The 15,576-nt window shown below is 33.8% G+C and overlaps 2 protein-coding genes across 2 annotated transcripts; one reads left to right on the forward strand and one right to left on the reverse strand.

Annotated features, from left to right (window-relative positions):
• Window positions 1-596: 596 nt before the first annotated feature.
• Window positions 597-4,972, forward strand: LAX11 (auxin transporter-like protein 11). Its single transcript, NM_001255645.2, is given in 9 exon segments — window positions 597-628; window positions 729-911; window positions 1,397-1,582; window positions 1,713-1,825; window positions 2,165-2,348; window positions 2,460-2,557; window positions 3,354-3,561; window positions 3,894-4,151; window positions 4,526-4,972. Coding segments are annotated over 8 exon segments (1,440 nt in total). The 5' UTR covers window positions 597-628; window positions 729-740; the 3' UTR covers window positions 4,748-4,972.
• A 4,966-nt stretch (window positions 4,973-9,938) lies between these two features.
• On the reverse strand, window positions 9,939-15,354 carry LOC100793022 (mucin-17). Its single transcript, XM_003538408.5, has 5 exons — window positions 14,576-15,354; window positions 14,240-14,357; window positions 12,550-12,664; window positions 10,740-11,894; window positions 9,939-10,461 (listed from the first exon to the last, which is right to left on the reverse strand). Exons 1-5 carry the CDS (start codon window positions 14,772-14,774, stop codon window positions 10,204-10,206), a joined length of 1,845 nt encoding a protein of 614 aa, XP_003538456.1. The 5' UTR covers window positions 14,775-15,354; the 3' UTR covers window positions 9,939-10,203.
• Window positions 15,355-15,576: the final 222 nt, after the last annotated feature.

Here is a 15,576-nt window from a genome sequence, read left to right on the forward strand (position 1 = left end):
ATAATATGTTTTTTTTTGTCAGATTTCGATTATTCTCTAAGTCCAAGAATTCAGTTCAATAACCCTTCATCATTCAAAGCTACTTAACTCATTTCACAGTTCACACACCATCCTAACCCAACCAAACGAACCTTTTTTCTTTCCCATAATTTAATATTTGAAATATACTAAGCAGCACAGCACAGTAACTGTTTCTTGCTCACTGGGTTTCCGCAATCTACATGCATTCAAATTGCTACTAGCCTCTGCCAATGACCTCGTGCATTTAACACCCTAAACTTAAAAAGCTGGTTAATTTAAGGGTAGTAATAGTACTAATAGTAGTGTAGTATATTTAAGCCTCTGCCAAATGAGTTAAAAGAAGCTGCTTGCAATTATGAAACTTTACCTGAGTGAGTGGTAAAGCCGCAAGAACTGCCCCATAAGGTGGCTCTATTCTGCTGTTTTTATCTTTTTTCCCTCGTTTCAGAAGAAAAACGAGATAAGCACGCTGCTTTAATTTGGAAGGAGTTACAAGGAACCTTCCCTTATTTGCTGCCCCTTTAAGCTCTTCTTTCTCAATTATAAATCCGCAAGAGAAACCAAACCCTTTCATCACATTGCTCAACTTTTACTACATATTAACTTGGTATGTTTCAAACACCAAAGTCTCTTCTTCTTCCCTTGTCTCAACTTTAGTTTTAGCTTAGTTCCTAACTCAGTGTTTATTTGTGTGTGTGTTTTAACAGATTAGAAAAAAGATGTTACCTCAGAAGCAAGCTGAAGAAGCCATGATGTCAAGCCTCACTCAAACGATGGAGCGGGAGGAGGGAGAGGAAGTGATAGGGGAGACCTCAAATTTTAGCTTTAAAAATGCTCTCTGGCATGGTGGTTCTGCCTACGATGCTTGGTTCAGCTGTGCCTCAAATCAGGTAACAGTATGAGTCATGAAATTCCTACAAACATGCTGTGGTATGGTTATGCAAATAACATAACCATACTCCTTAAGCATGTGGTTGGTCCATGTTTATAAAATAACATAAATTGGGAGATATCAATAGTTTAAACGGGTCTTAATACTTTGCTTGATTATTTTCTGGCTTAGTAGGAGATAACTGTGCATGTGGTTTGGGGCTGGAAATGTTTTGCGCACGTTGCAATATAAATCATAGAGAAAAAAGTCAATGCAAGTATTCTGATTCGTGGGTAAAAGTATTGTTTCCTCAAACGTAATTTTGGACCTGAGAACCAAACATGCACACATATGTTCACCCAAAAAAATGAGTCAAGAAATTCCAGTCTCATGATATGAAATGAGAATCTCAGCTTGTACACTGTTGTGGTCTCTTCTAAAGCAGGAGAAAGTAAAAAAAAATGATTTTTTTTTTCTTCTTCTTCTGGATTTTATGATGTGCAGGTTGCTCAGGTTCTGTTGACTCTGCCTTACTCATTCTCTCAGCTGGGAATGGTTTCAGGCATCATATTCCAAGTGTTCTATGGCTTGCTTGGGAGTTATACTGCTTATTTAATTAGCATTCTGTACATTGAGTACAGAAGCCGGAAAGAGAAAGAGAATGTCAGCTTCAAAAACCATGTCATCCAGGTTAGATATCAGACAACAAGTGAAAAACTTCTTTTTCCCCCTTTCCACCCTATACACAGTGCCATTTTGTTTTTACTCAGAAATATGGAACAAGTTTCACTTCAATTTTTTTTTCTTTTTTATTTTGCAGTGGTTTGAAGTGTTGGAAGGCTTACTGGGTCCATACTGGAAAGCTATTGGGTTGGCCTTCAACTGCACTTTTCTCCTCTTTGGATCTGTCATCCAGCTCATAGCTTGTGCAAGGTCTCAATTTCCTCTTATAACATAATTGTATGTTCTTTTTTTAATTCGAACCGACTATAACTTGCATGTTTGGATTATATTCAATTTTTCCATAATCTATTCCAAAATTACGATGAAAGTCAAAGTAATAAATAGTTATTTTCACTTTTTCAATTTTCCATTATAATTTTGGGGTCAGAATGTGTTTAAACCCTCACACCATGTTAGTTAGAATGTCTAGAGCACGCTCAATAGAAAACTTTGGTTTGTACTAGATGTGTATCTAACATATGAGATGTAGTATTATAAAAAAATTAACCCCTCAATTTTATATATGCTTTAACTTGTCGTTATATACAGTAATATATACTACATAAATGACCACTTGGACAAGAGGACTTGGACCTACATATTTGGAGCTTGCTGTGCCACCACAGTGTTCATCCCATCATTCCACAACTACAGGATATGGTCCTTCCTTGGTCTTGGCATGACCACCTACACTGCTTGGTATTTGACCATTGCAGCCATTGCTCATGGCCAGGTAAGCAAAACCAACAACCTTAATTGTTTTTTTCTCTCTGGTGGGGTTTCTCCCCTTTGAAATTGTTTCAACTAAACTTGCTTAAAAAAAACTTTTTTCATCAATTTATAGGTTGAAAATGTGAAGCATTCGGCCCCAAACAAGATGGTTTTGTATTTCACAGGCGCCACCAACATACTCTACACTTTCGGCGGGCACGCCGTCACAGTGTATGTACTTTTTAATATTTTTTGCTTATAATGTTGGACAAAACAATCATGATATTGTTCTTTATTGTCTAGGACAGGCATCAAAGATAATTGGAGAATTTCACTGCACGGTCCCTTTCCTTTCTTCAATTGCAGCTTTATCCTGCATTCATTCTAATGACCCTTGGAAATAAGACAAACATTATATGTAGCACTTTTGAATAACCATAACGATGTTGTCTTGGCTCACGGTTATACTCTGTAATTAGTAATAAAAAATTTCAAACCCAAGTTTAACTTTTTTCTAGTTAGTGTGAAATTCGATATGTGGTGTTCGGATCTTGCTTGCTTTCCCCCGAAGACTCCATCAATTTGATAAATTTTTTATCATTTAGAAGTATAAAAATAATAAGGTAGCGACATTTTACCCCATGGTACGTTCTACTTATTTATTTCACTTAAGTGAAAGGTGCAAGAGACACAAAAGTTCGAGCATAAATACACACATTAATTATGTTTGTTTGTCTTTCCAGCTTTATCCACCAAGAATTGTTCGATGGTCCAACTAGATAAATGGTGCCAAAAAGCGTGTGTTTACTGTTTGGCATTAAAATGCACGATTCTTAATCTAACTTGGAAATTCTCATATGGGGAGCTTCTTTTTCTTTTTAGTACTACATACTTCATATTTTTCAGTAAAAAATATGACAAAGTCTATTTCATGTTTCTTTTTTTTTTAACAAGGGATCCAAATTTTGACAGTGGAACAAGTTATACAGTAAACATTAATACGGATCATGTGATATGACTATTGCAGGGAAATCATGCATGCAATGTGGAAGCCTCAGAAGTTCAAATACATATATCTTTATGCAACAGTTTATGTGTTCACCCTCACTCTACCATCTGCTATTGCCGTTTACTGGGCCTTTGGTGACCAACTTTTGGATCATTCCAATGCCTTCTCGCTCCTCCCTCGCTCTGGCTGGCGTGACATCGGTGTCATCCTAATGCTCATTCACCAGGTCCATATATGCATTTCCCTTCCTCATTATTTGGTTCAAAATCAAGACTATTACATGTTTTTGGTCTCGACTAATTTTCACGTAATGGAATTTTCAATTTACAACAAAGAGTTAATTAAACTCGCTTCTATGTCACGTGAAGATTAATTGGGATTATAGTGATATAGGTTAGGATGATATAATACTTTCTCCTCCCAACAAGTTTGACGATAAACTAATATATGAAAAAAATAATATATAAATAATTACCTAATCCAATGGCAAAATAACTCTGGTTTTAGGTTGTTATTAGTTACTAACTGATAATTGGTGTATTCCTATGTAACTGGCAGTTCATCACATTCGGGTTTGCTTGTACGCCATTGTATTTCGTGTGGGAGAAAGTGATAGGAATGCATGACACAAAGAGCATATTTTTTAGGGCACTAGCGAGGTTACCTGTGGTGATACCAATATGGTTTTTGGCCATTATTTTCCCTTTCTTTGGGCCCATTAATTCAGCTGTGGGGGCCCTTTTGGTCAGCTTCACCGTTTACATCATCCCTGCTTCTGCTCATATGCTCACATACAGATCTGCCTCAGCAAGACAGGTATATATAAACATAATAGAAGCACGTTCCTTAGAATGAACTAAGACATTGAAATTGTCCTCTTTACGAATGATCTCAAGAAAGGAATAAGTTAATTTATGATGACAATGATTTCTAATTTTCATTTTGTTTATAATAATTTCCAAAAAGTATTTCTTAATTTGAATTTGCAGAATAGCAATTATGTTCATTATGTTTTATGAATTTTTACACACAGTTACATATGTATCATATTCTATATTCTTTAAGAATAATCTTATACACATATCGTATTTGTGGTTGACATTATTGGCCCATGAACAGTTCAAAACACAAGTTAACAATTTGGAGCTTATTTTCTAATTATGGTTATTTTGTTTTGGTATTTTAAACAGAATGCCGCGGAGAAATTGCCCTTCTTTATCCCTAACTGGACGGTGATGTACGTGGTGAATGCATTTGTGGTGGTGTGGGTTCTGGTAGTGGGCTTTGGGTTTGGAGGGTGGGCCAGCATGACAAATTTCATCAAGCAGGTTGACACATTCGGGCTATTTGCCAAGTGCTACCAATGCCCACCCAAAGGCCCCCCCTCCTCCAACCACACCTTGCATAACTGAAAACTATGTTCCTTTATATGTATGTAGGGTGGCATCAGCATCTACCCTGTGGAGTTTGCTGTAATATACTAATATCTTTTATAGTTTTATCTCCATATAGACACATTATTGTGATTGCTGATGTTCCCTAGTGTAGTAAGGCAATATAATATTATTGCTTTTTGGAATATAATATTCATACAACAATCTCTTATAATAGTTCGTACATTACTTCTTTTTTTCTCCATCCCTTTTCATCAAATTATTCTTCTTTTTTTATGATCTATTTGATAGAAAGAGAAAGTAAGAGAAAACAAAGACGATTACCAAAAATTTTCTTCTACTTGATTGGAAAAAAATAAAAGAAAAAGTTGATTTTTTTCTCCATCCCTTTTCATCAAATTATTCATCTTTTTTTATGATCTATTTGGTAGAAGAGAAAGTAAGAGAAAAAAAAAAGACGATTACCGAAATATTTTCTTCTACTTGATTGGAAAAAAATAAAAGAAAAGGTTGATTTATAGAAATAAAAATTTTAATTTTTCCTTCCTTCTATTTTATTTCTAATTGAAATTTTAAACTTTCCTTGCTTCCAATCTACAGTATCTTGAAATTTTAAAAAAAAATGAAAACAATTATTGTATAAAAATAATTTCTCGTTTCTTTAATCATATGGGCTCATCATGAGCATCACTAAAGCTAGCCCTAGCGATTGATGTTTGGCATAAAGCGACATCAAGTAAAGCATGCACAAGTTTATATTATAGCTTCAATTTTTAACAAGACCATGCTATCATTTTTCATCATTATAGCTAACATTAGGCCATAGTGTTGTGCATGATTTTGAGAGTGGAACCTGCGGGATTCTAATTACTCGTGCTATATCTAATTTCATCAAAATAGACTATTTCCGTGATAAACAAAATTCAATGAAAGGGTGGTGCGGAAGTGAGCTGTATTATTTCCAAAATATGTATCAATTTATAAGTATGTTTTACAAAAGTACATATATGAAAGAATAAAATTTGATCGTTTATAATAATTTTATTCACTTCAAACAAAAGTCTGATAAATATATATATATATATATATATATATATATATATATATATATATATATATATATATATATATATATATATATATATATATATATATATGTAATCTTGCTACAAAAGAAACGCATTCCTCTCTTTAAAAACATTAGGGGGGCTTGTAGTGACACAATCGGTGTCACATTCCATATAATATCATGAACTAAAGTAGACAGTGGTATTGGTATGTTTAACAAGCTAAAACAGTGACATTCACTTCTTTACTTGTTTATACATAAGAATTAAATTTACTAAAATGGTATCACCAAAAAAATTATTAAAACTAAACTTTATCACTTCAACCATTTGCATAAAATAGGTTAAGTTTACAATTTTTAAGTAGTGAAAAATTAACTAATTAATATTCCATTATATTTTACCGCCTTTTATTGAAATATAATGTTATTAAAATTATACGTAAAATAGTCACTATTTGATTGTGTATCTATAAATGATCAAATCATGCAAAGTTTTAAATACATAATCAGGATAATACATATTACATGATTTAATAGTTATTGAAAATATACATACATATATATATATATATATAAAATTTATTAGAACTTCAGTTTTTTTTTGTTTATAATCATTTAATTTTATTATTTTTATTGGTTAATTATCATTTTTAAAGTTTAAGATACTGAGTATTAATTAATATTTTATCAATTATACCTTCACATTCACCTAAATTTTAATTATTTTACACATTTATCATAAAATGACCGAGAGTAGAGTAATACTATGGTGTATAGTTGGGTTGGATTAAATTGGATTTAGAAAAATTCATTAATAAATCCAATTAAAAAAATTTAAATTGGATCAGATTTGAGTGATTTTGTTATCCAATCCAATCTAATTAAACCCATTAATGATTGGATTGAGTCAATCAGAAATTTAAAAATTAAAAATTTTAAAACATATATTTTTTTAAAAATTATTTAAAATGTACAATATAATTATATAAAATATATAAATTTGTTGAATAATTTTTTTCATTTTTTTTATTTTTTTATTTTATTATAGGATAAATTGTAATTTTAGTCTTCTTAGTTTTTTAAATCTGTGATTTTGGTCCCTTTAATTTTAATTGTAACATTTGATCCTCTAGTTTTATAAATTGATAATTTTGTTCCTCTTGTAAATTATTAACTAATAATTATAATTAATCGAATTATTAAATTAATTATAAATTAAATAAAAAAATTTAATCATCAAAAACTTTAACAAAAGATTATGAACCCTAATGTAGTGGTGTTGTTGGGGGAGTCGCGCGTGACGGTGGAGGTGGAAGAGGTATAGAGAAGAAAAAGAGCACAATGTTGTGAAGAATTAAAGTTAATTATTTTTATTAAAGTTTTTAATTCATTTATAACTAACTTTATAACTCTATTAATCAAAATTATTTGTTAATAATCTACTAAGGGGACCAAAACCGTTAATTTATAAAACTAGAGGACCAAATGTTATAATTAAAAATCAAGAGGATCAAAATCATGTATTTGGAAAACTCGAGAAACCAAAATTATAATCTAGCTTTCATTATATTCTTATTAATATTTTATTAAGTCACGAATTGACAATTCGAAACCCCATTGTCCAACTCAAATATAATTAGGTCTATATTGGGTTGAGTTGGATTTAACTAAATACTTTTAAAATTCAACCCAATATAATTGGGTTGGATTGAGTCGTGGTTGACCTAGATCCATGAACACTCCTAAATATAGGGATGTTCATCGGTTTGCGTTGACCCATGAACCAACCTAACCAATTATTGGGTTGGATTTTTTAAGTGTTCAGGTCGAATCCAACCTAACTCAATTAAGATTTGATCATATATGGGTTGGACAATGAGTTTAGTTTTTTTCAATCCGATCTGACTCAAACTATATAATTAAATTTATTATTATATATAAACTAATTATTGAATCTAAAATACATTAGCTTTTAGCTCACATAATTTATTAAATTATTAAATTAAATCGCCTATGATTTTTTTCTTTTTTAAGTTGTTATTTTTATACCTATCTTAATTATGTTTATATTTTCTCATGCAAATACAATAATTTATCTCTATCTAAAATAAAAAATATTATATTAGTATTAAAATTATTAATTCTATTAGTCAAATATTATTACAATTTTATCTTTTAAATGCATTTAGTCATTATATGTTTACAAACTTTAGATAAAAATAAATGATTATTTTAATATATTTAATTTTTACAAAATATAAATAATTTTTAAATATTCAAACTTAATTAACTCAACTTGATCCAACCTGTATCATCAGATTGGATCTACAATATTTGAACTAATTCAACCTAACCCAATATTTTAATCAAATTAAATAATAAATTTAGTCAAATTCAACCCAACCTAACCCATAAATATTCCTAGCGAGATTGGAATATAATTGTCATGATACTCCCAACTATTTTTGTTTTTATATCCTGAACTTCATATTATTTGAGGATTCTATTGAAATTATAATAAATGATAATGTAGTATATCATTCGTATGACTTCTTTACGGTGTAATTATTCATATAATTTAGAAAGAGAAAAACTAATCGCTTATTTAACGAGTGAATAACATATTCGGAAATTTATAAAATAAATAACAAATATTTTTGGATGTCTTTGTTGTTGGACCTGAAATTGGGTGGCAAAGTGAATCTATTTACTTTTGAACTTTAAACTCGGAGACCATTCTGAAGGCTGTTGTTTTCTGCACCTTCACGTTGTTTGTTTTTTGTATTTTTGTCGGAATGTTATTTTTATCTTTTAGATTGATAATTCTGAAAGTCAAAATATGTAATCAATCCAAAATATAATTTTACATTCCGAAAATAAAAAAAAGAAGTAGAGGAAGCAACTTGGAGGTGCATGGAACATCAGCCCCGCATTTGCAATATGACTTTGATGAAAGCTTTCGTTTTTTTGTCCAACAAATTAGTGCTTATTAGTGAATAGAGATAATGTAAATAAGATACAAGAAAGTGAAATGCCTATCGAGATTGACCCAGTACAGCACTCGGCACCACATGAGAAAATTTTCATAGTATAGGCTTAGGCTCCTCACTAGAAAACACTACAGCAAGCATCGATGCTACTACATGAGAAAATTTTCAGAGTCTAGGTTCAACACTAGCAAACAAGCATGAATGCCACTACGTGAGAAATCTTTCATACTATATATATAGGTCCTCACAAGCAAACAACAAGCATGGATGCGCGGCAAAATTTCATAGTTACTATAGGTTCCTAACCAGCAAACCACAAAAAAAAATCCATCTCAGCCATTAATCTAAAATTGATAAAACCTAATGATCTAAAATGTTTCCCTTGGTAAGGGGCATAGACACCCTAGTTATTTATTAATAATTGAAATATTATGATTGATTAAAATCTTATAATTTAATAAAGCGTTGTCACCCAGAATTTACTGAGAAATTATATGATGGTTCTTTCAATTAATATGGTTATTATCTGTATATTTGCTTGCTTAATTTTGGGCAAACACTTTTAAAATGTTAAAATTTTTACATTTTCAAACTATGCTTGGGAAGCCTGAGGGCTGAGGTTGCTAACAAGTCTGTATATGGTACAAAATACCATTAAAGCCTATGCCAGCAGTAACAGGCACCAATGCTGGTGGGTCCATTACTCGCTAGTTTGAATGCAGCAATTGTTCTGGCTAGTTTCCGGAAATTGTTGCAGCAATTGGTTAGCAAACACCAAACAGTAAACACACGCTTTGGCGCTTTGCTATAAAAAATCCACGCCACTGCCAAAGCACATACACATATACACACTTAGCAAAATCAATTGGATAGAAAAATATTCACTTAAATCGACACAAACAAGTCGTGATAGTTTTATTACTTTCATATCTCTTACTCTCAATGTCACCTACGGTCAATTTTTAACACATCTATTTCGCAAATTCTCTTATTTTTCATCCACTCCCTCCATAGGCTTATAAAGCAGTCAATTATCAGAAAACAAAAATAAAATAAAAATAAACTACGAAGTGAAGCCTAAAGGCCTAATGCTATCTAGGCGAATTAGTCGAGCATTTACATTGACATGGGATAAATATCTGGCTTATTGTTTCCAGATAATAAGCTCAATTTCCATAAATGGAGGATAAACCTCGGTTTGTTTCAAAAAATGAGCATTACCGCTACAACATATAACCCATCTACTTAAAATCAGAGTGCCTCTCATTACATGAGGTTACATCACTTGATTCACTTCCAAGAAGCTTTACATTAGTACAAGCATGGTTAGCTCCATAAGCAAATCCGCTATGGCTGAAACCAGGATAAGAACGTTGATGCTAGTTAAATATGCAGAATTACCCAGTGTGAAAAGTTTACCTGCCCCGTACACTGGCAGGGGATTGACCACATCTCTCACTGCCAATATCATCATCTACCTCACTGCTATCTAAACAAATGCCATTTTGGTTTACACTCAGTTCGGAACTAGCATTACTGCTTGTGGCATGAGGAGAGCCTGAAACACTAATTGTTCGGCCATGATGAGATCCAGACCTCACGCTATACAAAGAAGATGCTGGAATGTTTGTCATCAAAGGCCGTAAATTGCCAGGAATGGTTCTCCGTATATCCTATTCAAAAGATAAGCAAGCAAAATGATAAGACAAGAATCATCCAACTCAATCAGTTCTAATCAATGTAAGCTTATCATTTAATAATTAATAAAAATCACGATGTTGGATGAAGGTAATAAATAAGAAACATGAATATCTAAATTTTAATACAGCATGCATCAAGAAAAGGCAATTAGCAATTATATGAGAAGAGTAGTGATTTATATGCAGATACGCCATGACAAGTTTATTTGCATCTGGAAAGACAATAAATAGGATGCAGAGAAGATGCGCACCATATGTCTAATAGCCATATCCAAGGACTTCTTTGAAAGTGTTCTTCCAAAACCTGAGCTATCTGGAGATGAAGCTGACCTGCCAGACAGATTACTATGGGGAGAGTTTTTGTCTTCAATCATTGGAGGTGCTAGTTTTCGCATATTTATTACCCTCTCGACCATTTTGTTGCCCATTACAACAGGACTAACATTGTCATTTACTTTGGAGTGCCCACGGTTAACTGCTGGCATGGAGTTTCCACTGATATGAACGCTGCCATTGGAAGCCCGTCCTCTTGAAGGAGAGCATGATTGTCGCCTGGGTCTTCCACTAGAAGAAGGCTCAACAGATGAAGACCGGGAAGTGGGAGCTCCAGGCCTGCCCCTAGTTGCTGACAGTGGCCTGTCAGGTAATGTTGTTCTCAAATTAGGTGGGGCATCAAGTGAAAAACCTGGCATCTCAGATGGCTTCCACGGTCTTGATCTCACTGTTGGTGAAGTGCCACGTGATGGTGGTGCTGCCTGCCTTGAGTTCACAGGAGCCTGCTTTCTTGCTGTCACATGAGTTGGCTGCCTTGATGTCACAGAGGCGGGCTTGGGGCTCAAACAAGCTTTAACTGAAGAAGCATATATACTGGGTTCACTCGATGAAGAGGGTCGCCGGGTTGGAGTAGTTGCTCTTGATGTGGGCCTGGAAGGAGGTAAAGTAGCCCTGCTAGTTGGAGTTGAAGATCTTGCAGCAGATCTTGACAAAGGTGTAGAGGATCTTGATGGAATTGTTGGTTTAGTTGCAGGGACCGGAGTCTCAGTGGCAGAAGCCAAATGCTTAGTGGCAGAAACTGCAGGCTTGATGGTGGAAGTTGTGGTCTTGGATGTTACCATGGATCTAGTAGGTGTCGAAGGTCTTGATGATTTTAAAGATGTGGTTAATGTAGGTGTCAAAGGTCTTGATGATTTTGAAGATGTGGTTAATGTAGGTGTCGAAGATCTTGATGATTTAGAAGAAGTGGTTAATGTAGGACGCCCAGTAGGTGTTGCAGGTCGTGATCCTGGACCCCCTGATGATGAAGGCCTCCTAGTCCCACCACTTGAAGAGCTCAACCCAGGAGAGGAAGTAGGTTGTTTAGATACTAAATTAGTCCTCCCAGCAGGCTCTGATTGATGATTTGCTAACTAGAACCACAAGGAAACAATTTAAAAAGAAGATTGAATTTCTGACACCAACAACCAAGCCAATTCTCACTAGGAGAGACCAGTGACAACATGGATCAATAATGACCATTCGGCTCTATCAAAAAGTAAATTTACAGTAAAGCAATAACGGATCTTTACTTTGAGAATCACTAAAAAGATAAAGAGCAACGCTGTTTTTATCACTAAAAAGTTAAAAAATACTTGTTGAATCTAAAAGTCTCAATACATATTTGAGGCAATGTGATACTTAGATATCAACCAAAGCATGTTATGGAAAATCTGTAAAAAATTCAATATCATGAGAAGCTAATTTCATAGTACAAGGGTATCATTGTAATGAGAGGCAGTATATACTAAAATAATTTCTAGCAAGTCATCAGTAGCCCAAAATACAACTGACAAAACATATTGATCACATGTTAAACAAATCAATTACTTCTGTTGAAAGTCAAAACCGCATTCATCATGCAAACTGCATAACAATAATGATATTTCCAACAAAAGAAGTTTTCTAAAAACCAAAAGTTACAAGGAAAAGAAACCAGACACAAAAGCTTCATTGCCAATAATGATACATCTACCAATTATCATAAAATAATTTACATGGTCTGAAAGCTTCATTGAAAATGCTTACCCTGGATTTTAATGCTACAGGACGTGTGGTTGGAGTACCAAGCCGACTCATAACAGTCTTTCGACTTTCCATTTCCAAAGAAGGAAAAAGGGGAGTACCAGGAGGAGTTAGAAGCCTGAAAACACATTAACTATGCTAAGCACCAATTTGAACTATAATCACTTGTTCTGGTTTTACTTTGTATTTAGAGTCAGCTAGGATAAACTTCTCAATAAACACATAGGAGAAGAAAATGAAAAGAATTAAGGAGGTAAAATGTTAGATAGGGGAACTTATGAAAAAGTAGAGAGAAATTTTATTCTTTTACCTCTTTGATTCATTATATTGTTTTCCCTCTTTTAAGTACTAATTGAGAAGTTTATCCAAATTGGCTCTAAGAAACATTAAAAGGCCATTTGGTTACATAAATGGCTGGTGGACTAAAATAAATTATCAACAATAATAAAAACCAATGTGATGCACAAGCAATAGGAAATAAAATATTTTATAATTTTTTTTTTGTAATTTCAGGATATTTTAATCGGTTTATGCAGCTTCTGCTTATGGGTGGATTTTTAAGTCAGATTTATATTAGGAGTTCTACTGTCTTCCTCGTTAAGGCATTCAAAGGGTTCCTAATGGGTTGGGTTAGTGGTAAGTGTCATGCATTACATTTTAGGAATTGTTTTCTTCAACTTCCTCTAGCCACTATTATTTGTTGTTTAAGGTAAGTGTGCTGGAACTAGAATTAAGAGAAACTTATTAAATAGCCTTTATTATAAGCAAAATTAATTACATTTGACTGAAATATTGAAACACTCAAAATATAATTAGCACTTTATTAATCTTCTCTTTCATTTGATAATAAAAATAATAATAAATAAATAAAAACTATCTCTTAGATTATTTTATAACAGAAAACACGAGATAGAATAACACTTTTCTAAAATGACTGAAAAAAATGAACAAAGGGAATAACTTGCTGGCTACTAAGTGATGACTAGAAATTGTAGCTTAAAACAGAGTAACTTACAATTTTGTAAGACATAAGGCTGAAAAGGTCATCTAATCTAAAAGGCATTAGCTAGATTTATAAAGCTAAACCTCAGCCTTTATATGAAGACCTTTGTCTTAAATCACGAATTCAGAATCATTAAGAACATTCTCAACTCATTCTTCTCTCAGTCCTTCTCACAGTGTTTGGCTGAGACTAGTAAAAGGGCTAGTAAATACAGCAAAGCCCACATAGGTGCGGGGGTTGCAGGGTGTGGTGGGATGTTATGATCCAATTTCAAAGTATGGGACTTGAGTCCGACATTGGAAATATGATTCAAGAATGGGATTTATAAGGCTTGGGGTTCTACAACTACAATAACTAGCTTTTGTGATGACAGTGAAGCGATTCTCGCAAGGTTCTTATCAGATACTAGCAACAATACTCTGTTTAAATTGAAAAGGAAAACCACGAGGAACCTTATTTAATGAGTGTGTGTCCTCTAGAACTCAATAAACCTCAGTAAGTCTCTCCTATACCTGACGTGACAAGGAGGGCCACCCCTATTTTTATTGATTGTAGTTAATTATACAACAAAAACTCCATTATTGCACTAATAAACACAATGGAAACTTGTCAAAAAACACAATGGCAAGAGAAAACATAATGAAGAATATGGAATCAAAATGCTTGCTTACTAGAAAGGGTATCACATACCAGTCATAGTCATTCTTATCATTCTCCGAATTGAGAAAATCATCAACACCAGTCTTCCGCACAGGAGCCGGCGTAGAAGACGAAATATTAAAAATGGGATTAGCACCCCCATTAGACACTGCAACCATGAAACATACAAGTTAACAAACAGAAATTCAAACAACACAATCATTTTCTAGTTCTTCATCCACTTAAAAGTCCTAAACCACATGGCAAACTAACATATACACAACTTCACAAGCTCGTCTCAGTTCACTAGACAATGCAACGAAGCAAATCCTAAAAAAAAAAAAAAAAACTCATCACCATAAAACGAAAATGAGCATAAATCTATACCAAGAGCTGCATCGAACTCCTCGGAGCTGTTAAGAAGAAGATCATTGCGCTCCTTCTCGCGCTTCTTCATCTCCAGAAACAATGCGAGCTCTTCCTCCTTCTCCTTCATCACCGAAGTCCTCAAACCCCCAAATTGCTGCTCCCTCTGCTTCAACGCAGCGTGCATTTGCGATTCCTGAGCCCTGAAACTCCGATTCATCCCCAAAATCCAAACCACACGAACCCTAAATCCCTCAAAAACCCCAACCGAAAAACCTAACCGAGTTTGTTTCTCGTTCACCTCACACACAGAACCAATAACCGTTGTTTCCTACACAGAGAACTCTCCAAGAGCCATAGAAAGAAGAAAAAGAGCTGAATCTCTTCGCGAAGTTCAAATCTCGGCGTGGAATACAAAACGCTCGCAGCTCGAACAAAACGACATTGTCATAAAGAGAGAAGAAGAAAAAAAAACGAAGTGTATTCTAGAAAACGCCAACGTCGCGTGGGGAAGGTGGGAGTGAGAAGCGCGTGGGAGAAGAGGGATCGGAAAACGGGAAGCTTGAGTTTGACGGTGAAGAGAGAGTGGGGAGTGGGAGTGGCGGTGAGTGGTAATAAGAGTGATTGTTGAGAGGCAAAATGGGGAATATAAGTGGAAACGACACCGCGTAAGGTAGAGTTTCCTATCGTTTGGTGCCACGTTTCGTGGTTCGGTGGATAATCACCAAAATGCCCCTCCTCTTAGAATTTCTATTTTTTGAATTCTAGCAACGGTGACTTTGCTCCGAAGACATGCACCGTCCCCAATTTGAATATTTTAATGAGCTTTGGTATTTATTGCTTAAATTAATTATAGAACAAAAGAAAATACTATATTGTTTATATTTTTGAAATGGAAATGTCATATGAAATTGCGTTTACGTTGTTCAAATGTTAGTCCAAATATGTAATCGCTCCAAACACTAGTAATCAAAATACTCAGTTTTCCTAATTTCTTTCTAGTATTAATATTTTTTTCTAAT

This window comes from Glycine max, chromosome 11, assembly GCF_000004515.6.
Source record: "Glycine max cultivar Williams 82 chromosome 11, Glycine_max_v4.0, whole genome shotgun sequence".
NCBI lineage: Eukaryota > Viridiplantae > Streptophyta > Magnoliopsida > Fabales > Fabaceae > Glycine > Glycine max.